This window comes from Cololabis saira, chromosome 14 (genome assembly GCF_033807715.1).
Source record: "Cololabis saira isolate AMF1-May2022 chromosome 14, fColSai1.1, whole genome shotgun sequence".
Lineage (NCBI taxonomy): Eukaryota > Metazoa > Chordata > Actinopteri > Beloniformes > Belonidae > Cololabis > Cololabis saira.
The window spans coordinates 32886639-32911092 of record NC_084600.1 but is presented as its reverse complement, the minus strand read 5'-3'; the positions used below and the strand labels follow the sequence as shown (position 1 = coordinate 32911092).

At 40.2% G+C, this 24454-nt stretch overlaps 2 protein-coding genes across 3 annotated transcripts; one reads left to right on the top strand and one right to left on the bottom strand.

Moving 5' to 3' along the window:
- Window positions 1-771: 771 nt before the first annotated feature.
- chm (CHM Rab escort protein) lies at window positions 772-17846 on the top strand. The gene is made up of 17 exons (XM_061740465.1): window positions 772-823; window positions 3497-3563; window positions 4241-4313; window positions 4498-4622; window positions 4720-4826; window positions 4939-4997; window positions 5089-5235; window positions 6489-6605; window positions 6762-6873; window positions 7837-8059; window positions 9753-9830; window positions 11434-11541; window positions 12108-12171; window positions 13324-13420; window positions 14821-14919; window positions 16929-17092; window positions 17444-17846. Exons 1-17 carry the CDS (start codon window positions 772-774, stop codon window positions 17771-17773), a joined length of 2022 nt encoding a protein of 673 aa, XP_061596449.1. The 3' UTR covers window positions 17774-17846.
- Window positions 17847-18796: 950 nt separating this feature from the next.
- rps14 (ribosomal protein S14) lies at window positions 18797-24047 on the bottom strand. Of its 2 annotated transcripts, none has more exons than XM_061740466.1 (5): window positions 23950-24047; window positions 21727-21877; window positions 21480-21641; window positions 19028-19104; window positions 18797-18897 (listed from the first exon to the last, which is right to left on the bottom strand). In XM_061740466.1, the coding sequence occupies exons 2-5, from the start codon at window positions 21873-21875 to the stop codon at window positions 18830-18832; spliced, it is 456 nt and encodes a 151-aa protein (XP_061596450.1). In that variant the 5' UTR covers window positions 21876-21877; window positions 23950-24047; the 3' UTR covers window positions 18797-18829. The 2 variants fall into 2 exon arrangements, with proteins under 2 accessions (XP_061596450.1, XP_061596451.1); XM_061740467.1 differs by lacking the exon at window positions 23950-24047 and adding an exon at window positions 23812-23835.
- Between the last annotated feature and the right edge of the window lie 407 nt (window positions 24048-24454).

The window sequence follows — 24454 nt, the reverse complement described above, 5'->3', positions numbered from 1 at the left end:
GTAAACCGATTGTAGTTCCTTGGTTAGGAGTGATAAACCATGAACTCCCCATGACTTTCAACAACTCAGTAAAGTGACAGGATTTCAGAGTAAAGCTCACACCAACAATTTCAACTCCTTTACTCGTTTGTGAGTTGGTGCCATCCAGCATGAAGAAATATATGTTATACTGAGGTAATAAACGTTACAAAAAGAGGAAACAACAAAATAAAACCATAACACTGTTCTACTGTTGTTATTTGGATGGGTGGTCAGTTTAGTAGTTGTCATTCTGTAAATATAACTTCATTTTTATGTGAATAAATATTCAAAAATGTATAATATCACAAACCCCCTACATTTAACCTGTTTAAACAAACCTTGAATGACACTTTGCGTTTGGAACAACGCACGTACACTCTAAAAAATAAGGGGGATGTTTTTCTGAGAATATGGCAACCGCTTATGGATCTCTGACATTTATCCAGCATGGCTGGCCATGCCAGCCATGCATGTATGCACATATATGCACTGTGACCATGGTTTATTTGATTTGATTATTTATGTATTTGATTTACAAGTTGTCCTTTTACTTTAGGTAACAATTTCTTCTTTTATTCTTTTTGTTTTGATTTGTTGTTTTTGTCCTGTATGTCTTTAAAATGCTAAAAACAAATAAAAATATAATTGAAAAAAAAAATGTATAATATAATGTCTGATCGATCATCGGCCAATGATTGACAGCAGAGGGCGCCTCCCTTGGTCACGTGACTGTGTTCCACCACTAACAACATGGCCGCCGAGGACCTGCCATCGGAGTTTGACGTCGTCATTCTGGGGACAGGTAAAAAGACCTCAGTCTAGCTTTATCACGTGCTCTGGTCCAGGTATCCTATTTGAATGTGTCTTGACTCCCACCACCCAGTCCTGAAAATCCCGGAACCATGCTTTAAACTGGTCAAATCGGGGCAAAGCTTTACGTTAGCCTCAGCGTTAGCTTTGGGCTAGCACTCCATTCAGTTTCAACGGCAGCGGCTAGCAGCTAACGGTGAGCTGGAGTACCAGCTGCTGGAGCAATGAAGGGGTGTGACGCGGAGTAACACCAGCGTTATGACCACACGAAGAAGCTGAGGTTTGCAGGACTGTTGCTGGTTCATGGTAGTAATGTGATCCATAAACGACATCCCATTCAACGCTGAATCTGATCAGAGATCAATGAGTCCAGGATGGTTTTAAAACAGCTGTGGAAAGTTCCTGATGTAATCGATCAGCTGATCAGAGTGAAGAACAGCTGTTGGGTTGTGCTGCTTCCAGTAAAGAACCCCGGTCTCTGTTGTGGATCAGTCCCACAAACACCAGTGGGTTAGATTAGGTTTATGTTAGGTTGGGGTGGTTATCAGTACTCGAGTTGTAAAAAGAAATCAGGGGGGATGGTGGATTTTATCATATGGGGACAGATAATTTGTGCTGATTACAAATAATATAATATATTACAAATAATAGCACTGACCAAAACAGCTGCAGAAATACTGCAGGAATGACATAGCAGCAGTTAAATGCAGCCTTCTGTAAGCTTTAAATATCCACTGGGCTTACATCAAATACATCAAAACACAACAATAAAAAACACTTTTCTGAACTTCAATATGACTCTGTCCTTCACAGGATAAGTAAAATGGATCACTGCAAAAACTAAAAATCTTCAAGAATATTTGTCTTATTTCTAGTTAAAATGTCTCATTTTAGTAAAAAAAATCTCATTACACTTAAAACAAGACTCATCACTGGAAAAAACAACAATTTTCACCTGTTTCAAGTAGATTTTCACTTGAAATAAGTAGAAAAATCTGCCAGTGGAACAAGATTGTTATGCTTGTAATAAGAAGATAAATCTTGTCCCACTGGCAGATTTTCCTACTTATTTCAAGTGAAAATTTACCTGAAAAAGGTGAAAATTGTCACATTTTTCTGGTGATGACTCTAAATGTTGAAATAGCAGTAATAACACATTCATTGATGAAATGACATAAGGGATGGAAAGGGGGATGGCACAGGGGGGATGATTTTGACCGTTTTTATTTCAGGGGGGGATGCCATCCCCCCTCATCCCCCCTCAACTCCAGGACTGGTGGTTATATTGGTTTATGGCAGGAACGGTTTAGGTGTAGATTCGATTAGGTTTAGGGTTGATAGGTTCCCTAGTTTAGGTCAACCATGCTGGTCCCAATTAAACCTGTTATTTGGGAGTGTCTTTTGTTTTGGGGTTCCTCTTGGGTCTCATGTTTTTTTTTCATTGTATGACTGGAACATTCCCACCTGAATTCATTAACCTAAAGTTATCTAATTCAGTTAAGTTTAATTAACATGATAACCTTTGTTAAAAACTAATCAGAAATGTATTCTGATCAAGACTGTCCAGACATACTTATTTCAGGTGTTGCTATTGAAAGGGCATCATCATTGGCAGAGGTTTGTGGTTTTATATAATTTTACCTGATACGGTCCATAAAAATCCCCCTACAGAAATCAACTATGGACACCGTAACAGTTTTTTGTACCAAACTTTAAATATGTTTGTTATTGTAAAAATTTGCCATTTTTTCCCCAACAAATTTGAGTAAATTTTGAAAAAAAAAACATCCATCCATCCATTCCATGTCCCTACTGCCAGGGTTTTGGTCCAGGGATGGGGCTGCCGAGGCACCCCGCCACGACTGCCACCCAGACCACATTGCACCACATTTGGGCAAAATTATGAGAAACTGTGAACAGGTGTTGGTAGCAGCTGGTTCCTATAGCAATGGTTTTAATTTAAGTCAATTCACTTTTACTGACATAGACTCTATTACAGTACAAGTTGTCTCTAAGATCTTTCCACAGACCCAGATCATGATGATCAATTATAACAACAGCAGGTAAAACTCTCCTTTTAAGAGGGAAGAAACCTTGATCACGAGCTGGATCATAAGGAGGGACCCTCCTGCTGGAGACCTGCTGTGTAGAGCAGGAAAAGAGAAATAGGAAAAAGAGGATGGAAAACGGAGAGAGGAGAGACAGATATTTAAACAGGTGAAGACAGCAGACACTGAGGGCGGACTGCAGCTCCTAGGGCTCTGGCCTGCAAACATGTACAGAAGAGAGAAAGGTGGGGCAGACCACAACAACAAACTACAGGAAGAATGGAGTATAATTTTGCTAATGAGATACTTCTAATTATATAACTGTGATCTGAAGAAAGGAAAGAGAAGAAGAGGAGAGCATAAGGGTGAGGGGCAGCGCTCCGTAGATCATGTTGGGTCCCCCTGCAGCGTAGCTTTATAGCAGCACATCTAGGATAAAACTATGGTTAAAACAAGCTGCATTACATTAGTAATCTAGTCTAGAAGATACAAACCCGTGAATTATTGATCATGTGATCAGGATAAGCTCATTGTTTGTGATCTGTTTGTATAATTTCATCTCCTTGTTTTCTCAGTTATTGATCACTGATCAGTTTTGTCATTGATCGTGTGTTCAGGTCTCGTAGAGTCGGTGGTGGCGGCTGCTTGCTCCAGAGTGGGTCAGAAGGTTCTCCACGTGGACAGGTGAGTAGTCACTGATCAGTGATGATACTGATTTTTAGGACACAGTCAGGGATAAATAATACGTATATATACATTATCATAATGTTTTAAATTAAAGGTTGGAAGTAATTTTTTTAAATTATTATTGAGGAACCTTGTATATGATTGTTTATTTGTATTGATGATTGAGTAATCTTTAGTCAAAATTGTATTTGTTAAATATTGGGTATTTGTATGTTGTTGTTTTTTGTCACATTTTGAGTTTTTTCATAGAATTTAGTCTAAATTTGAGTTTTTAGCCAGAAATGTATTGTTTCACAAATTTGTGGGTTTTTAATCGGTACTCCCAGTGAGCCTCGTTCCCTTAAACATTTTCTAGTTTTTGTATCAAATCAATTGTTGGATTATTTTTCTTTTCAGTATTATTCATTAGATTTTTTTATTCCTTTTTATTTTTTATTATTGATTATTTGATTGATCAGTATTTTATCACAGACAGTGCTAGGTTCAAAACATCTTTGACAGTATAATCAGTGGATTATTTCTGTTATTAATCAATAATCTTATATTTTTTTCCTTATGTGTTCGAAATAAACAATTAAAAAAAATAAAAATAAAAAAAATAATCAAAAGAGCGCATTGAACTTTTATTGTGAAAGGTTTGCTCCTGAAGTACAGCTTCCTGCGTGTGTTTTCAGGAGGAGTTATTACGCGGCCAGCTGGGCCAGTTTTACCTTCAACGGCCTGCTCACCTGGATACAGCAGCAACAGGTGAATTCAGCTGTTGTTGATCACCAGTTATTGATCATGAATGACTGATCACCGGTTATTGGTCATGAATTACTGATCACCGGTTATTGGTCATGAATTACTGATCACCGGTTATTGGTCATGAATTACTGATCACCGGTTATTGGTTAGTCTGTCAGGTCCTGTTACCTGTGTGTGTTGGTAGGAGGGGTCTGACCCAGAGGAAGTCAAGGACTGGACGAGCTTGTTGGTGGAAGGGGAGGAGCTAATACAACTGTCCCATTCAGAGCCCGCCTCCATATCCAACCTGCAGGTATTCTGTTACACCAGGTAAACCCAGCCCCCCGATGGGATCTTATTTTACTAGTTTATGTGTCTACCTGGATGTAAAGGAGTTATTGTTCACACTGTCAATATTTCTCCTCAGTGAGGAAGACGAAGAGGACGACGCTCAGCGTTCTGATCCAATTATCACAGAAGAAGAAAAGACAGGTGATGAAGATGCTGTTAAAGAGACAGAGACGGTTTCTGCAGGTTTGTTAAGATCAATAAACTGTTGCTTTCTGGCCGAATGGGATTATTCATGTGTTTTATTGGCAAGGAAAATCAAGTCAGACTGGTTCAATAAGAAGGAAAACTCGTTCAGTTTCAGATTCCAAAGATGAAGAAGAAGATGCGACAGCAGATGGAGACAAGGAGGAGCAGGTGAGGAAGAGTACCTCAATAACACCAGCCCCCCCCGCCGCCACGCCTCTTTGATCAGCTGTTTATCAGCTCATGTGTCGTCCAATCCCAGGCTGTCAAAACACAGGGGGAGGAGTCAGACACGGGCCAGACACAGACCTCTGCTGCTCCAGTCCAATCAGAGCCAACCAGGAGGAAGATCAGCTACGCCCACCTGGTGAAGGAGGGACGCAGGTTCAACATTGACCTGATCTCCAAGGTACGAGTCACTGATAGAAACCAGAACATCAGAATAATGTTCAAACATTATACAGTTTTCAATAGTGATGCACCGAAATGAAAATTTGTGGCCGAAACCGAAAATAATAATAAACACTTGGCCGAATACCGAACATGGTTCTTCGCAGTTTTTCATTTATTTTGCCAATTTTTTCACCATGGCATAAATCAAATAAATTTGATTTAGGCATGCTTTTCAAAGAAAAAAATCTTTTACAAAATTACAAAGTAGAACATATTTATTGAACATAAAAAACTGAAAATTTTTTAATTTCCCAGCATTACGTTGTTTTGGTTCCACCTCCTGGTGAATGTTAGGTAAAATTCTTATGTGGTTACTTTTTGTGGTGTGGTTTGTACGTTTGTGGTGCGCAACCGTTACGGGAGCGGCCCATGGATGTATTATGGAGCGGCCAGTCTATTTCCTTATATTACAACACCGTAATTAATTGTTCGTTTTTTTTCCCACTTATTCCACCGAACACCGAAAGTGTTTTTTTGCCATTTTCGGCCGAACAATTTCGGTTACCGAACAATTTCGGTTACCGAACCACGGTGCATCACTTGTTTTCAATGAGATTAACAGGTTTTATAGGCAGAATTTCTTTTTTTGTTGAAAGATTAAACATTTTTAGTTTGTAAGTTTTTGCTGATACACTTCCCTGGTATTATTCAATATTTGGGTAAATGTGGGAGCTTTAAGTTTAAATTTGACTTTTGGCCATATTACAATATTTTTCATAAAACTTTGATTTGATTTTCATCAGTGGAGACGAGCTGCTACACCACTTTGTTCCACCAGAGGTGCACTTCGTTGGGTCTTATGCTACAGATGGGCAAGGTTTATGTGATGTGCTTGCCCCCATAGTGGTCAGAGCTGGTATTGCTGCATAGTGTGGCTTTAAAAGTTTGAGCATTTCTTTCCCTCAGCCCGCTGTGATATTTGTCCTCCAGGGTGCCTCATTCGCCCTCATGTCATCTCAACTAGTCTAAATTTGCATTGGTTAATCTTTTCTCTTCGATTGTAAGAGATTCATGCATCAACACAGACCTCAAAGGCTTTGAACTCATACATTATGCTGGAGTACCAAACAGACCTTGAACCCCCCACAATTTTGTTAGAACGATATTATACGTAACCCGTCTGACGGTAGATGAGATGTGCTAAACTGATGTTTGAAGAAACTCATCCAGAAACTGTCCAATCACTTTCTGGCTCCTCCTCTTTCTCAGCTCATGTTTTCTCGTGGCTCATTGATCGATCTACTGATCAAATCAAATGTCAGCCGCTACGCAGAGTTCAAGAACGTCACCCGGGTACTCACCTATCGCCATGGCAACGTGGAACAGGTCTGTACTGCTGTCTGTCTACCGGTCTGTTCACATCTCCCACAACTGCCCTCTCACCTTTCCTGACATTGGTGACACATATTCCCCATACCCCGCTTCTCACCTGTCCTCACGCCTGTTGTCTCACCTGTCCTCTCATCTGTCCTCATCTCCCAGGTTCCTTGCAGCCGAGCCGACGTGTTTGCAAGTCGTCAGCTGTCTGTGGTTGAAAAGAGGAAGTTGATGCGTTTCCTGACTTCCTGTATGGAGGAGGCAGAGGAGCATCAAGGTGAGCCTCACCATAGACATTATAAACGTAGACGCCCCGTCGAGTGTTCTTGCCCGCTGCTGCGATACGTCAACGTCGCCGCCATATTGGATGTGGCAAGACTGCGCTGTAAACTAATACGATTAATTAACTTATTTTCATAAAGCGCCTTTCTACAAAGAAATGTACGTCTCATTTATTCATTCACACACACACTAATATACTTGGGAAACAGTTAGGGACCAAATATAATATATTTAATTTTCTCAGATGGCAAAAATAAGAACTTTATTGATCCCACATAGGAGTAATTCATGTTATGTCAGCTATAGAGAACAAGGTAGTGCCGAAAAACAATATATCCCCCCCCTCACAAAAATAAGAAAAATAGAGAAACATATTTTTCTCATCAACAAAACAAAATTTTTCAAATAACAAAATAACATATTTGAACCATTTTTCAGACAATAAAAGAACTGAAAAAATCTGAAAATTGGTTCAAATATGTTATTTTGTTGCTTGAAAAATTTTAAATATGTTTATGTAAAATATGCTTTGTTGATGAGAAAATATGTTTCTCTATTTTTCTTATTTTTGTGAAGAGGGATATAGTTTTTCGGCACTACCTTGTTATGAATTACACTTATGTGGGATCAATAAAGTTCTTATTTTTGCCATCTGAGAAAATTAAATATGTTATATTTGGTGCCTAACTGTTTCCCAAGTATATTAGTGCGTGTGTGAATGAATAAATGAGACGTAAAACGTAAATTTCTTTGTATAAAAGGCGCTTTATGAAAATAAGTCCATTTACTTGTATTAGTTTACAGCGCAGTCTTGCCACATCCAATATGGCGGCAGCGTTGACGTACGGCTCAGCGCTCGATGGGCCGTCTACGTTTTTATGTCTATGAGCCTCACATGTCCACCTGCGAACATCCTCATAGTGTGGCATTGTGGGTAATAAAGGCTGCCGTCTATCAGCCTACAGCGGTCGGCCGTATTTGGAGTTCCTACGGGACCAGCAGCTTGGTGACAACTTGGAACACTTCCTGTTGCATTCCATCGCCATGGTGACAGAAAACACGCCCACTGAGGACGGGCTGGCCTCTACCCGTCACTTCCTGCGCTCCCTGGGTCGCTACGGTAACACCCCCTTCCTGTTTCCTGTGTACGGCCTCGGAGAGATCCCGCAGTGTTTCTGCAGGTGAGACATCTCTGTGAGTGACACCATGTTGGAGGAGCTGATTCCGCCCAACTCCCCTGAAACCAGGGCCAGTGAGCTGGTTAGAGCACGCCCACCTCACCTCTGAAACCACAAGATTCACCAGGTCCTGAGAGATATAGCTAACTAACTTTAAATGAAATCCATACTCATCAGATCGGTCCAAACGTCCTTGTTTTGTGCTGCCAGAACTGAAACCAGACCCTAATGTTCTGAAGAGCAGGTGCAGCTCTGGATCCATCCAGACCACGGTCGTCTGTAGAGCAACTGCAGGTCTGTGTCTTAGAGCAGTGTCTCCCAACCTGGGGCGCGAAACTTTATCTGCTTTGAGGATATGCAGTTGTAAAAATGATATTTACACATTTTAAATAAATAAAAAAATCATAATAAAACACCTAATGGAATACAGTAATCCAAGTCTGTATAAACCCACTTAGAAATATATTTTGGTCATTTTAAAATAGCTACTAAGTTATTTATCAGGATAAAAACTTAAAAATGTATTATTATATCATTGTTCAACATTTAATATACTACTACTCCGACAAGTTGTTAAAGGAAAAATGTTAAAAAAACTTTGCTCTCATATTAAAAGAGACATTTTTCAGAAATATTTTTATGTCCTTGCAATTATTTTTTGTGCGTATTTTATACATTGGTGACACAAAAGGAAGGTGAGAAAAACAAAGTACACGGTAAACCAAAGAGAAGTGTATCAAAAAAACATAATTAATGTTCTTTTTTTTTCAATTAAAGGTTTGTAACGAATAACTTTACTCTTTTGCTGCTACTACTTACGGGTCGGGGGGCCCGGCTGGTCTTAGACACAAGTAGGGGGGGCTCCAAGGAAAAAAGGTTGGGAACCACTGTCTTAGAGGATTGATTCAAACTAGCTAGTTGGATGTAGCCTGTGAAGATGAATATTTATGAGAAAGGCGTCGCCGAGGGCTCATTTGTATATTAGATGATCTTCAGCGGATATTACAGCACACAGAAGATTAATGCGCTGCTACTGAAAAGGTCATGTGATGGCTCGTTGACTCGGGCACTGACACACACACCTGATGCGTTTGAAGTCTAATTTCTGTCCCCTTTGTAGTTAATGTTTTGTTTTCTTTTAATCAGCTGTGTGTGTAAAGAAATGAGCACACACTATAATTATCTCATGGTGACAGATCGCTGCATTTAATGTGTTAACACTGCATGAAAGGTCAACACACCTACTGAGTGTTTGATGACAGATGGAAGTTTAATGAAAGGCTCTGATTTCATTTTGTTGGTGCTTTGATGAGGGGACGGAGCCAGACCACACTGTGAAATCTGGTTTTTGTGTTGAGTTCAAGAAGAAAGTAAGAAAACCTCTACAGTTCCCCTACCGACCAGTAGAGTTTGGATCCAGACCTGCAGTTCCTCTACTGACCACCAAAGGTCACTAGGGTCATATTTCTTTGCATTAAAGGTTAGAATATGGTAAATCAAGCAAGCTAAATTAGCCTACTTTGATATGAGGTGGGCGTGTCCAGTTCTGTAGTAAGCTCTCTGCTCTTTAATCTTTTGTTAACCTTTTATTCTGCATGTTGAAACCACATTAAAAACAATAGAACGCAGTAGTAAAAGCTGTCCTGGTTACCATGGTAACCTGCTGATTACATGTTTACACCTGTGTGTTTTCCAGGATGAGTGCTGTCTTCGGGGGGATCTACTGCCTCAGACACTCGGTTCACTGTCTGATCGTGGACAAAGACTCCAACAGGTATGGGCTGGTAGACCCGGGTCGTGGGTACACACTAGGGCTGGGCGATTTTGGACAAAAATAAAATCCCGATTTTTTTTCTCTGAAAACACGATTTTCAATTTCAATTTCGATTTTTTTGGTAAAACTACAAAAGACAATGGAATAAATTGTTTAAAATATTTTATCTTTATTTTTAAAGAAAAATAGCAAACAAATTTCCCTATTGGGAATGAAGTGCAATTGAAAGATACTGTAAATCCTCCTTGAGTTTAGTAAAGTGACAACATTTACAATTTTCTTGACCAAACAAAGATGACTAGACGAGCTCTGTCTGTAATGCAGCCAGCTGCAAAAAAGGAAAATCGATTTTCCGATTTTCCTTTTTTAACATCGATTTTGATTAATAAATCCGATTTAGATTTAAAATCGATTAATCGCACAGCCCTAGTACACACCGTTCTGATTATTGGATCTGGATAACGGGTATGCACGATTCTGCTTAGACCCGGGTTGGGTCAGTTTGCACCAGTCTAGGGTCGGCCACACATTTTAATGTGAAAATCCACAGGAAGTGATGAGTGAAACTCAGTTTTTATTGAGGAAAGTGCACGGGCAGTGCAGACGCGTGCATGTTTCACTGCTGATTTCACCTCTAAAGGTTATAGTACTAATACCTCCCTGCAGTCTGTAATTGATTTCCATGGCAACCGTGTGTGTGTGTGTATGTGTGTGTGTGACCTTCTCAGCTGTGATTGGATGATAATTTATGATCAGTAAAATATTCCATTTCTGGAAGGAAATGAACATCATAATTTAACGTGCGCTCCTCTTCACCTCCTCTCTGATGGATGACAACCCCCCCCCCCCTCCAGACCTCTCTCTGCCAGAGTCTCTTTATCATGGTTTGCTGCCTCATCAGCTTCCTGATCACATGATTGATTCGCATACACTGGTGTGTGTGAGGAAGGTCAAACAAACATCATTTGTCACATTTTGTCGTCATGGTGATGAAAGATGCTAGCCTGGTTCTTGTTCTGAGCTGCTTTAACCTGTGAAGTCCGGGTGTTTCCAGGAAATCCCTGCTGCTGGTTTCAGTTCAGGACACTAGGACTGAAGGAAAATAAAATCACTCAGATTCTCAGTAGAGTTCTTTTTAACTATGCAAAGTGGAGTGTTGAATTAAAGATACTAGTATTAATGAGATTGTCAGTGTAGTTCTGGACCAAGGAAACTAAAATCAAACATACAATAGACTTCTGAACCAAAGTTAAAATCACAGAAAGTATGTACAAACTAGGCCACCTGAATAAGCAGAAACTAAAATTGTGCTGATCTTCATTGGAGTTCTGAATGAAAGCTATTTTTTACTGTTTGTTTCTGTTGGATTCACTAAAGCAGTCTGAAGCAGCTGTGTGTGTCAGAGTTATGGATGAGCTCCGTGTGCATCGTTATTCCTGATAACGAGCAGATCTGCAGAAAGTATCAGAACCATCAGTCACATCTTCATCCTGACTTCCTTCATCATCATCACTGGCTCCAGAACATGATTGACTGCATTTCTCTTCTGGTGCTGAGGTGTACTTGTGTTTGTGACATCACGGCGTCTCATTTTCTGTTTCAGGTGTAAAGCAGTGATTGACAGCCGAGGACAGCGAATCAGCTGCGGCCATTTTGTGGTGGAGGACGGCTATGTGGCCAAAGAGAGGAAGAAGGTGGCCACACCCACCAGGTCAGAAGCCACCAATCATCTAGAACAGGGGTCGGCAACCCGCGGCTCTAGAGCCGCATGCGGCTCTTTAGCGCCGCCCTAGTGGCTCCTGGAGCTTTTTCAAAAATGTTTTACCTTTTTTTTTTTTTTTCCTTTTTTTTCTTTTTTTCCTTTTTCTTTTTTTCCTTTTTCCTTTTTCTTATTTTTTTCTTTTTTTCTTCCTTTCGCCTTTCCTTCTTAATCTCGACATTTCGACTTCTTTCTCGACATTTCGACTTTTTTCTCGAGACTGTACTTCAACATTAATCTCGACATTTCGACTTCTTTCTCGACATTTCGACATTTCGACATTTCGACAGAACACCGGGTCGTCCTCTGGTCCGGGTCTGTAGCTGCTACTTAGCTCAGCTGGACCTTTTCTGGCTTTTGCAGCTTGGTTTCCTTCACTGATCTCAGCATTTCATAGCTGCTCTAGCACCTCCAGCAATCTCTTAGAAACATCTCGGTTTTCTCCAGTTATCTTGCCAATTAGCTTATTTTCAGGTTTTCTTTGGCCATGACAATGAACAATGACGTTTGTGTTCCAGGTTTCTGAGCAGAGCTGTCCTCATCACAGACTCCTCCATCCTGGCCGGTGACTCGGAGCAGCAGGTAAACCACCTGGACTCACCTGAGTCCTTCAGGTCGTATCTGTGCTCTGCAGTGTTGGGGTAGTTACTCAAAAAAAGTAATCCATTACATATTACTAGTTACTTTTTAAAAAAGTAATCCCTTACTTACACTACTTAGTTACTGGTTGCCAAAAATAACTAGTTACATTACTTTTGGATGACTCCGCAATATCACCTGAGCTGCACCATAACTCGATTGCCAATGAACAACATATACAGGACTGTCTCAGAAAATTTGAATATTGTGATTTTCTGTAATGCAATTACAAAAATGTCATACATTCTGGATTCATTACAAATCAACTGAAATATTGCAAGTCTTTTATTTTAATATTGCTGATCATGGCTTACAGCTTAAGAAAACTCAAATATCCTATCTCAAAAAATTTGAATATTCTGGGAATCTTAATCTTAAACTGTAAGCCATAATCAGCAATATTAAAATAATAAAAGGCTTGCAATATTTCAGTTTGTAATGAATCCAGAATGTATGACATTTTTGTTTTTTTTAATTGCATTACAGAAAATAAAGAACTTTATCACAATATTCAAATTTTCTGAGACAGTCCTGTAGTTGGAACCTTATTATTGCAGTGCCCAGATCAGCAACAGAAGTCCCGTAAGATCACGTAAAATCACGTTAAAGGCTGATTTATGGTTCTGCGTTACACCAACGCAGAACTTACGGCGTAGGGTACGCGGCGACGCGCACTGTACGGTGCGCGGCGACGTGTACCCTACGCCGTAGGCTCTGCGTCGATTTAAGTGTTGCGCAACGTGTGAAGACGCATGAAAGGCAAGTTTGATTTTCTTTTCTGTTCTCCCGTTCTACATGTAGCTGAAAAGCTTAAAGTAACTAAAGTAACATATTTTTTTTGTCTTAGAGTAACTATAACGGGATTACCCAAATTACAACTGTAACGCGGTACATTACTGCGTTACTGGCGAATGTATTTCTCGTTACAGTAACGCGTTACACCCAACACTGGTGCTCTGATTACATCATCATCAGGCTCAAACAGCACGTCTTCTCTTCACTAGCGTTCTGCCGAGCTCCTGGTTAGGAGGAAGCTTTTCACATGACTTATGAAGGCGTGGCCTCCAACCTTGTCTGTCTGCCTCGTCTCTGCAGGTTTCCGTGGTAACGATTCCTCCAGAGGAGGCGGGGCATCCAGCAGTGAAGATGGTGGAGCTATGTTCGTCCACAATGACCTGCATCCCTGGAACATGTGAGCATCCTCCACCATTACCGAAAAAGCTATCAACATTACGAAAGACCTGGCCGGAACCGACCAGAGGAGACGGACCCAAAGACAAATACTTAAACATAAAAAATGAAAACTAGAAATAAAATCATATAAATCATACATATATACATACTCATTATCAGAGGTGGGTAGTAACGAGTTACATTTACTCCGTTACATTTACTTGAGTAAGTTTTGGGAAATTTTGTACTTTTAGGAGTAGTTTTGAATCACTATACTTTTTACTTTTACTTGAGTAGATTTGTGAAGAAGAAACTGTTACTCTTACTCCGCTACATTAGGCTACGTTGAGCTGTTACTTTTTTTTATCCCTTTTATCCACATACGCGTCAATCTCATGACATCACTTGGTGATTATTTGGGAAAAATGTTTGTTTTTGCATGTTTTGTCACATTTACACAGACTCAAACACACACACAGAGTTTCTATGAGTTCATGGGCTTGTTCTAGTTCTGCCTGGTTAAAAAAGAAAAGTACAAAGGCTTGAAATTGTGTGCTACTTGTGCTTAATTTATTTTTTTATTTTATTAATTTTATTAAAGTACTTGAATTTACTTTAAGATTATTTTAATTTAAGATATTTTTTATTAATTTTAATTAATTTTATTATTTTATTGATTTAATTTGCCTGAAGATGATTATTTTGTACTTTTGTCTGTTTGAATGGTTGTGTTAAAAAAAAAAATCAGACATTACTCAACAGTTACTCAGTTTTTTCACCAAGTACTTTTTTACTTTTACTCAAGTAATTATTTGGATGAATACTTTTTACTTCTACTTGAGTCAAATTATTCTGAAGTAACAGTACTTTTACTTGAGTACAATCTTTGGCTACTCTACCCAGCTCTGCTCATTATATAAAAAGCTTAAAGTAATTTTAAATGTGACACTGAAACCCTGGACGAGTCTACACACACTCACACACACAGTTTGACCTGCCCCCTTCACTGTTGAGCACTGATTGGTTACTGAATTGGTGGGTGTGGACAGTTTCAGGATGAAACTCCACCCATCATCAGTTTCAATGTTCACAAACCGAGCGGAGACGATCAATGAAGGATGTTCATACCGGTTCACATGCTGCTAAATCCAGTTTGTATGTATTTATACCCGTTTAAAGGATTTTCCATTCTTCCCTGAACTGGTTGTACTTTTTACTTCAGTGCTCTTGTGTGAGTTTTACTTCAACGATGAAGCTCTGACATGAATCCATGACCTGATCAATAACAGATCAGTATTCTGATCCCGAGGACACACTAAGCCCCACACACGCAGCAGATCCATCAGAAATCAGTTGATCAGTCTTTTGCTCTGTTAAACATTACAACTGTTGATGGTGACGTGGTTCTCTTTTCTGCAGATCTCCTCCACCTCACCTGTCAATCATCTGGCTCTGCCCATGACGATCTGTCGCCACTGGTAACCAGGATGTTCAACACAGGAGAGTCCGCACACAGAGGTAACATCACACACACACACACACACAGGTCACATGGATCCAGTTTGATTGACAGGTACAGGCCCCACCCTCTGGCATTCTGCCATCACTGAGCTGCTTATTGTTTTTTTCTGTTTATAAATATTTGATATATTTAGCCGCAGGTCATCGCTCCGTCGCTGGTTGTGTCGGTGATGGTTTAGCAATTACAGGGTTTATACAGCAATCCTTATGTTAAATTTAATACCAATTTAATACCTTTTTCACTACCTTCAGATTTTTAAAAAAAACTGTCAAAACATTAAGTGTTAATCACGGACTTTTTAACATTAATACAGATTTTGAATTATAGAACACTATACATAATCATCTTTGCTAGCAAGGTATCAGTCATATGTACATGTAACTCTTAGTTCTCCAGTTAACGGATAATTCATACTAATATATCTTGTATTTTGTACCTTTGACAATATATCTGTGCCTGTCCTCTCTCTTCGTCCTCTCTTACCATTTCTCTTTTCCTACTCTAACCAGCTGGTCTTCATCTTTGCTAGCAAGGAACAGATTTATAGACTCATTGATGTTGACCAGATGTTTCACATTTATTTCACTTTGTGAATGACAATAAAATAGACTGCTTAAAATGTAAAAGGTAAAAAATAATACCAATTTAAAAAAAAAATACCTCTGACAGTGAATTTAACACTTTTAATGGCCTTAAATTTGGCAATTTTCATTTATCACTTTTTAATACTTTTTAAAACCCTGCGGAAACCCTGAATTATTACAGTACAAGTTGTCTCTAGGATCTTTCCAGAGACCCAGAACATGACCCCCAATCTATTATTACATTAACATAAACCAGGGCAGGTTAAAACTTTTAAAGAGGAAAGAAATCTGGATCATAAGGCCATCCTGCTGAAGACCAGCTGGGTAGAGCAGGACAAGAGAAATGGTAAGAGAGGACGGAGAGAGAGGACAGGCACAGATATATTGTCAAAGGTACAAAATACAAGATATATTAGTATGAATTATCCGTTAACTGGAGAACTAAGAGTTACATGCAGAGCTGGGGAGAGTAGCCAAAAATTTTACTCAAGTAAAAGTACTGTTACTACTGAATAATATGACTCAAGTAGAAGTAAAAAGTAGCCATCCAAATAATTACTTGAGTAAAAGTAAAAAAGTACTTGGTGAAGAAACTACTCAAGTACTGAGTAACTGTTGAGTAACGTCTGATTTATTTTTTTAACACAACCATTCAAACAGACAAAAGTACAAAATAATCATCTTCAGGCAAATTAAATCAATAAAATAATAAAAAATAACTTAAATTAAAATAATCTTAAAGTAAATTCAAGTACTTTAATAAATAATAAAATAAATAAAAGAACAGAATAAAAAATAAATTAAGAACAAGTAGCACAAAATTTCAAGCCTTTGTACTTTTCTTTTTTAACCAGGCAGAACTAGAACAAACATGAACTCATAGAAACTCTGTGTGTGTTTGAGTCTGTGTAAATGTGACAAAACATGCAAAAACAAACATTTTTCCCAAAGAATCACCCAGTGATGTCAGGAGATTGACGCGTATGCGGAGGATTAAAAGAAAAGTAACAGCTCAACGTAGCCTAATGTAGCGGAGTAAGAGGAACAGTTTCTTCTTCACAAATCTACTCAAGTAAAAAGTATAGTGATTCAGAACTACTCCTAAAAGTACAAAATTTCCCAAAACTTACTCAAGTAAATGTAACGGAGTAAAAGTAACTCGTTACTACCCACCTCTGGTTACATGTACATATGACTGATACCTTGCTAGCTGGTGGACTACAAAGATGACTATGTATACAGGTGTAGACAGCAGACACTGGGGTGGTCAGAGGACGGGACTGCAGCTCTGGCCTGCAAATGTGTACAGAAGAGAAAAAGAGAGGGCAGAACAAACTACAAGAACATTGGAGCAAAATAATTTCAAAAATACATCAGGAATCCCAGAGCCGTGAGGATGAGTTTATTACGGTGTTTTTCAGGATCAGAGGAGCAGCTCACAGCTCGTCCGTCGGTCCTCTGGTGTCTCTACTTCAACATGGTGGACGGCTCGTCGCTGGTCGCTGAAGGTCACCGCCTCCCGTCGAATGTTCACCTGTGTTCCGGTCCAGATGGAAGTCTGAGTCACGAGCACGCCGTCAAGCAGGTGAGACGCACCTGACCCCAACCGCTGATTGACTGCATGAATAAAATGCCACTTTGTTCTTCTCTAAACAACAATTTTAAGTCATAAAACATTTTTAAACAAATGAGGAATCTCTTTTGCCATCACTGATCACTGATAAACTGATCAGTCCAATTGATCCGCCTCTGATCACTTGAAATTTTAAACTCTTCTTTACAAACATTTGGTCCAGTAAATGTTGAGTGGATTTCTAGTGTTTTACTACCTGAATCCAAACAAGATCAAAGTCCTCATTAGGAAGCTGATGAGAGCAAACAGGAAGCAGAAATAAGCTCCTGGAGTTAACAGTCTGACTTTTGTGTTTGTTTTCAGGCCGAGTCCATCTTCCAGAAGATTCTTCCTGACGAAGAGTTCTGTCCTCCAGCTCCGAACCCTGAAGACATTATTTACGATGCCGAGAACCTCGACTCCTCCACAGCAGACGAAGAACGGGAAGAGCAGAGCCCCCAGAAGGCTGATGTGGAGGGGCGGGGCCTCCAAGCAGAGGATGCTGAGGGGCGGGGCCTCCAAGCAGAGGATACGGAGGGGCGGGGCCTCCAAGCAGAGGATGCTGAGGGGCGGGGCCTCCAAGCAGAGGATGCTGAGGGGCGGGGCCTCCAAGCAGAGGATGCTGAGGGGCGGGGCCTCCAAGCAGAGGAGTGACATGCAGTCCTGAGATGCCTTGTTTGTTTCACTGTTGTATTTAAATGTTTGTTCTCATTAAAGTTGTAACGCCTGGTCCTATTGCTCTGACTGGCTGAGAGATTCATGACATTTCTGCAGTTTACCTTCCAAGTCTCGACATAATATTCAACAGATTCGGGATCTGCTGGAGTGTTTGTGGACATATCTTTATTCTGAAGATTCAAACTCTAGATCAGAACTTCATGATTCATGTAGATGTGATGACGCTCCATCAGTTTTCCAGTGTTGCTGCTTCCTTCTGATGGGAGAAACTGCAGCTGGAAGTGGTTACCGTGGTGATCTGACTGATAAACCTAGTTTGATTTGTACATGAAGATCAGGACCAAGACCCTGCATTCAGCCTGATTCACTCATCTGCAGTTGATCTCACGTGACAGAAGTGTTTGTTATAAGTTTACTACATTCATGAAGTTTTGTAGACATGTCCACATCGTTGCCTCTGATACTTGAACAGAAGTTCAGATCTCAATCACAGCTTAAAAATGAGCGTTTAATATAGCTGAAACAACCCAGCGAGATGTTGAAGGAAATTAAGTTATGACCACATGAAACGCTTCATCAGGTTAAAAGTACCCATCAAAAAAGTATTGTCAGGTTAAAAGTACTTGGATCCTCTAGTTGTCAGACGGGACTCTGGCTGTTACGTCAGCTGTGCATCAGGTGTGATGGTCATGTGACATGAGTTGGCATGTTAAAGGTCTGGATCAATAACTGGAGTATTGATTCCCATTACTAGTTTTTACACACAGATCTCAGGTCAGTCATTTGTCCATATTCGTTAGCTACAGCTGAGCACTGTCTTCAGTGTGATTGATCAATTCAAGAATGAAACCAGATCAATAACACTCGGCAGCCACTTCATTAGGTTCGACTGATTTACCAAATACAGTATTTTATTATCCGATAGGAAATCCCGGTCACAAACTGCTGATCACAGATGTTGATCGGAGGTATTGATCAGTGAAAACAACTCAGCCAGGACTTTGTTAACCTTTTATTGTGAAATCTGGTGAGTTACAGACGTCGGCCACGGCGACCGCCCTTCCTCCTGGTGGAGTCCGACGGGATCGGAGTGACATCCTCTGTAGAGAGAGAGACAGGTCAGGGAAGTGATGTCATAACAGATTCTAACCAGGTAAACACACCTGAGGCTAAAACCTCTGGACTGAACTACATTTCCCATCATGCTTTTTGCTTTTTGTGTGAACGTACCGATCCTTCCGATCTTCATGCCGGATCGAGCCAGAGCTCTGAGGGCAGACTGGGCTCCAGGTCCTGGAGTCTTTGTCCTGAGAAACACACACGTACATTAATCCGCATGACACGCGCCATCAACCCTGCATTTTAAAAGTTCTCATTGCTACAGATGTGTCTTTAGTAGGGCTGCAACAATTATCGATTACAAATAATGAACGAGGAATTTCTCCTGCCTCGAAGCTTCGTTTAATCAAGAAATAAATCTAAAGCTCATGTTTCGCATGGATTCGTTTAGTGACGTGCTTACGTGTATGCACCCCCTATAAAACAGAAGACAGGCTTTCACATCGTGTATGACGACTGGACCGAAAACAGCAACAATGAACAAGGCAGCAAAGCAAAAAAGACAAAATGTCAAAGGTGTGGGGTCATTTTAAATTAAAAATTAAGGTCCCGGTCCACAGCCAAGCATTTGTGTTTAAATGCATTGGTTCTGAAGGTGAAGTTACACAATTTAAAAGGAAGTGTTTAAGAATATTTATTTCACAAAGTATCAAAGTGGGAAACAATTTTATTTATTTGTATTTAATTTTGTGTCCCAGGAAATGTTAACTTTGAAGTGATTTCATTTATTTTAATTGGAAAATTTAAACTGTTTACATTACATGTAAATAAATGTCAACTTTTCTTATAAACAGGGTTTATACAGCAATCCTTATGTTAAATTTAATACCAATTTAATACCTTTTTCACTACCTTCAGATTTTTTTTTAAAACTGTCGCAACATTAAGTGTTAATCACTGACTTTTTAACATTAATACAGATTTTGAACTATAGAACACTATACAGAACAGATTTATAGACTCATAGATGTTGACCAGATGTTTCACATTTATTTCACTTTGTGAATGACAATAAAATAGACTGCTTAAAATGTAAAAAATAATACCAATTTAAAAAAAAATAATACCTCCAACAGTGAATTTAACACTTTTAATGGCCTTAAATTTGCCAATTTTCATTTATCACTTTTTAAAACCCCACGGAAACCCTGTATAAAGGGAACATATTGGTTATTTTTATTAAGTGATGTTTAGTTTTCTATTGTACAATTATAATTGGGCGCAAAAGTACGTTTTATCCAATTACTCGATGGAATATTTGACAGAATAACCGATTACCAAGGTATTCGATAGCTGCAGCCCTAGTCATACGACTTGGACTGCTTCTGTTCGTCTCCTTATTGATCTATGTTGATGCCGCCTCCTGAGGTGAAGCCAGGACAGATGAAATGTCAGCGATGCCAACATGAAACCAGAATTAATCTAGAAAATGAACCACGTAGACTTCTACATTCACGTCTGCTGACTTGGCAGTTTTATTGGACGGCCTGGTATTTTTGGTCGCAACCAGGCAGGTTCCTGTCTGAGCGTTGGCTTCCGGGAGGCGGTACCAACACGTGCAGAAGGAAAACCTCATATGCAGCTCTTAAGGACGAGCCTCCATCACATCTAATAGAGCTCGGCAGTTTACAAGCGGAACACCTCACTCAGACGGCTGGTTTACTTGTGGTTCCTACAACTAGAACGGGAGGTGGAACCTTCTGTTCTCAGGTTCCTCTGGAATGAAGGGACTGTTTGGGTGAATAAATAAAGCTGAATTGAACAAAGTTCAAGACATCTGGCTCCATAAAGCCAGACTGGTATATTTACGACAAATTAAAATTGATTAATTACTTTATGTTGGTTCCTCAAGTTTAGAGCCCACATAAATAACAGAACATGAATTGATCTAGATCAAAAACATTTCAAACAAGGGTTTTAAGTTGTTGTTCTGGTACATCCCGAGCATTTCACCTGCATGTGATGTAAACACCCTGAACATCTTTATTTATTTTAACATTTACCATCTTTACTGACTTTTATTGACAACAGTGAGGGTAAACAGAGCAGAAAGACGAGAAGACCTGCCGAAGGCGGACAGACCTGAACCTGGATTGGTTTCATGAGCTAACCAAGACCTGGACTCTGACCGTTCCATCACATTTATAACGTTCATACTTGCAAATGCGTGGCATTTCTTTGGGGTTCAACGTTTGAATCAAAACGGGGTTCGCGTTTGAAGAGCACCTTTACAAAAAAATCTTTGATGTAACATGTACAAATCAAATATTTTAAACCGTTTAAACTTCTTACTCTTAGTTCAGGTGCGTGCTGAAATAACAGACAGCACGAAACCTACATTTGTTCATGTGCTGAAACCTAATACTTGTGATTGGCTGAAAGACTTGCACGTTGGGTTCCAAAGATGCATTATTGTGAAGATGCTCTTTAGATCTATGATTTGCGTCAACGCTGGAATGTTTTGCGGGATAAACGTGGCACCTTTGTGCATATTAAAACAGTCTCATGAGGAGACACCGTAGAGCTCCCCTGGTGAAGGTCACATGACTGCAGGTGAGCATACCTGTTGCCCCCGGTGGCCCTCAGCTTGATGTGCAGAGCTGTGATTCCCAGCTCTTTGCAGCGCTGAGCAACGTCCTGGGCTGCCAACATGGCGGCGTACGGAGACGACTCGTCCCTGTCGGCCTTCACCTTCATCCCGCCGGTGACGCGGCAGATTGTTTCCCTGGAAGCACAAACAAACACACCGTCAGACACAGGCCCTTCACCTCCAGATTGATCAGCGACTGGCTCGTGATCGGTGTACTTACTTCCCAGAGAGGTCGGTGACGTGAACGAAGGTGTCGTTGAAGGAGGCGAAGATGTGGCAGACGCCAAAGACGTTCTCTCCTTCAGCCACCTGCGGACCCAGGCTGATGACCTGCTCCTCCTTCTTCTCCTTTCCTTTACGAGGAGCCATTTCTGAAGAGGAACCACAGAACCGTGAATGAGCGACTACTGGTTAATTTGCATTTCCAAGGCAACCACATCCTTCCTAGACACATACAATTGAAGCCACGTTTACACATAGCCATAGTGGAGTTACTTTTAAGTGGGACTTTAGAATATAAAACAGGTAAAATACAAGAAAATATTGACGGTGGCCAAACAAATTGTAAACACAGGTCGCACAAATGATGCTGGTGACGTTTCTGTTACATAATGTGACGTTCTGAAGCCTAAATCTCTGTTTCCCTCCGTTTACAAGCAAACGTTTTTGAAAATCTCCACTTTGGCCGGAGTTTTCAGAAATGATGGTTTTTGGTGACTTTGAGCTCCGTTTTCGTGTAAACGAACAGCCAAAACGCATGAAAACGCCACCGTTTTTGCTACGTGTAAAAGAGTTAAGATCTATTCTAGAAATTCAACGACACTTGTGAAGGTGTCTTCACAAACATGTTGAAATATACTGGAGCGTCAAGCACACAGCCACGTCGCCATCAATATTCAAGGCAAATTTATTTGTATAGCACAATTCGACACAAGGTAATTCAAAGTGCTTTACATTGACATTAAAAGCGGCAAGACATAAATAAGATTGAAAAAATTAAGAATGAGATAAGAAAAGTAAAATAATAAGCACAAGCTGTTAAAAATAAGGGCAGTAGAGTACAGCAGGTAAGTGTTTAATTTAGGAGTACGCTTGAGTAAACAGTAATGTTTTTAACCCTGATTTAAAGGAGCTGACAGTTGGAGCAGACCTCAGGTCTACAGGAAGTTTGTTCCACCGGTGAGGAGCAGAATAACTGAACGCTGCCTCACCTTGCTTGGTTCTGGTTCTGGAACCACAACAAACCAGATCCAGATGAACCTCAGGGGTCTGGGAGCTTCATAGGAACTAACAGATCAACCATGTATTTTGGTCCAAGACCATTAAGGTCTTTGTAGACCAGCAGTGAGATTTTAAACTCTATCCTTTGACTCACTGGAAGCCAGTGTAGTGATTTCATGACCGGTGTAATATGGTCCAGTTTCCTGGTGTTTGTAAGAACTCTGGCGGATCGTTCTGGATCAGCTGCCTGATAGATTTCTAGTTAAGGCCTGTAAAGATGCCATTTCAATAATCCAACCTAATGAAAATGAATGCATGAATAAGTTTTTCCATTTCTTGTTTAGACAGAAACCCCTTAATTCTATCAATGTTTTTTAGGTGGTAATAGGCAGATTTTGTGATAAACTTTAGATGGCTGTTGAAGTTCAGGGTCTGAGTCAATAATTACACCAAGATTTCTGATCCAAGATATTCAGAGCCCCATGTTACATTACACCTGAAATCCATCCTTCTCCAGATTTGTGTAGTAAAAAGACCAACCTGTAACTCTTAAATAAAAGCTTCTTACGCAGACACTGACCAACAAACTTTCCCTGAACAAGACTCCTGACTGATGTTTAACTTTTACACCAGCTGCTCGTCTTTAAACGGGATTATTTAAACAGGACCGCGCTGTCCGATAATGGGACTGTCAGATCCGGATCACGTGGTGACCGAAGCTGCAGCTCATTCACACACAAACACGACTCTCAAACAAACCTGAAAAAACACCTGTCTGGATGCTAAAACACGTGTCACTTCTGAACTTTCTCAACATTTAACAGAATACTCGCGTACTGAGCATGCGCACTTAGCAGCACCCTGGAGGCTATGTTAGCCTGTTAGCTTCCGCCAGAAGTCTCTTCTACCGGTTTAAAACTAGTTTTAAATCACCTGCTGCTTAAAACAAGGAGACAAACGGGGGCCTCCGGCTCACCTGTTCACGTAGTGCTTTAATCAAGCCAACAAAACTAGTGTGTGTTTTCCAGGACGAGGAGCCTCGGCGCGCAGCCGACACACGGAGACAAAACGATCAAAAACTCACATCTGATGTTTCGCAGAAACACAATTCAGACACCGACAGACGCTACAACTGCAGTGGGTTCAGCAGAGACGCGTTCAGACTGCAGATGGCTGAGTTTGAGGGAGATTTGTGGTGGATGGAGTCGGAGCGGGGACTCACCTCAGAGCGTCTCTTAGCCGAGCAGAAACAAGAAAGGAAGATCGTTCCGCTTCCGGGGCAGAACACGAGCTCCGGGGCGGGGGCGCGCTGCTGCCCCCTAGTGGCGGATATTATTATGATCATATTATCATATAATATCAAAGACATTCAATCATTTACAGGATTATAACCAGAGGTGTCAAAAGTATTCACATTCATTACTGAGCAGAAGTGTCAAGTAACGAAGTACAAATACTTTGTTACCTTACTTAAGAAGACATTTTGGTTATCTATACTTCACTGGAGTAATTATTGTTCAGACAACTTTTTAATTTTACTCCTTACATTTTCACGCATTTATCTGTACTTTTTACTCCTTACATTTTACAAACTGCCTCTATTTCATTTCGGCCTTTAAAAAAAACTGTTCAGTTAAATTGCGCCATCTGGATAGAGTGAATTTGGTTGTGGTTGTTTCAGATGTTCTTGTCCTGTTTTGTTCTTACATCCGTTCCCTCAGATTCCT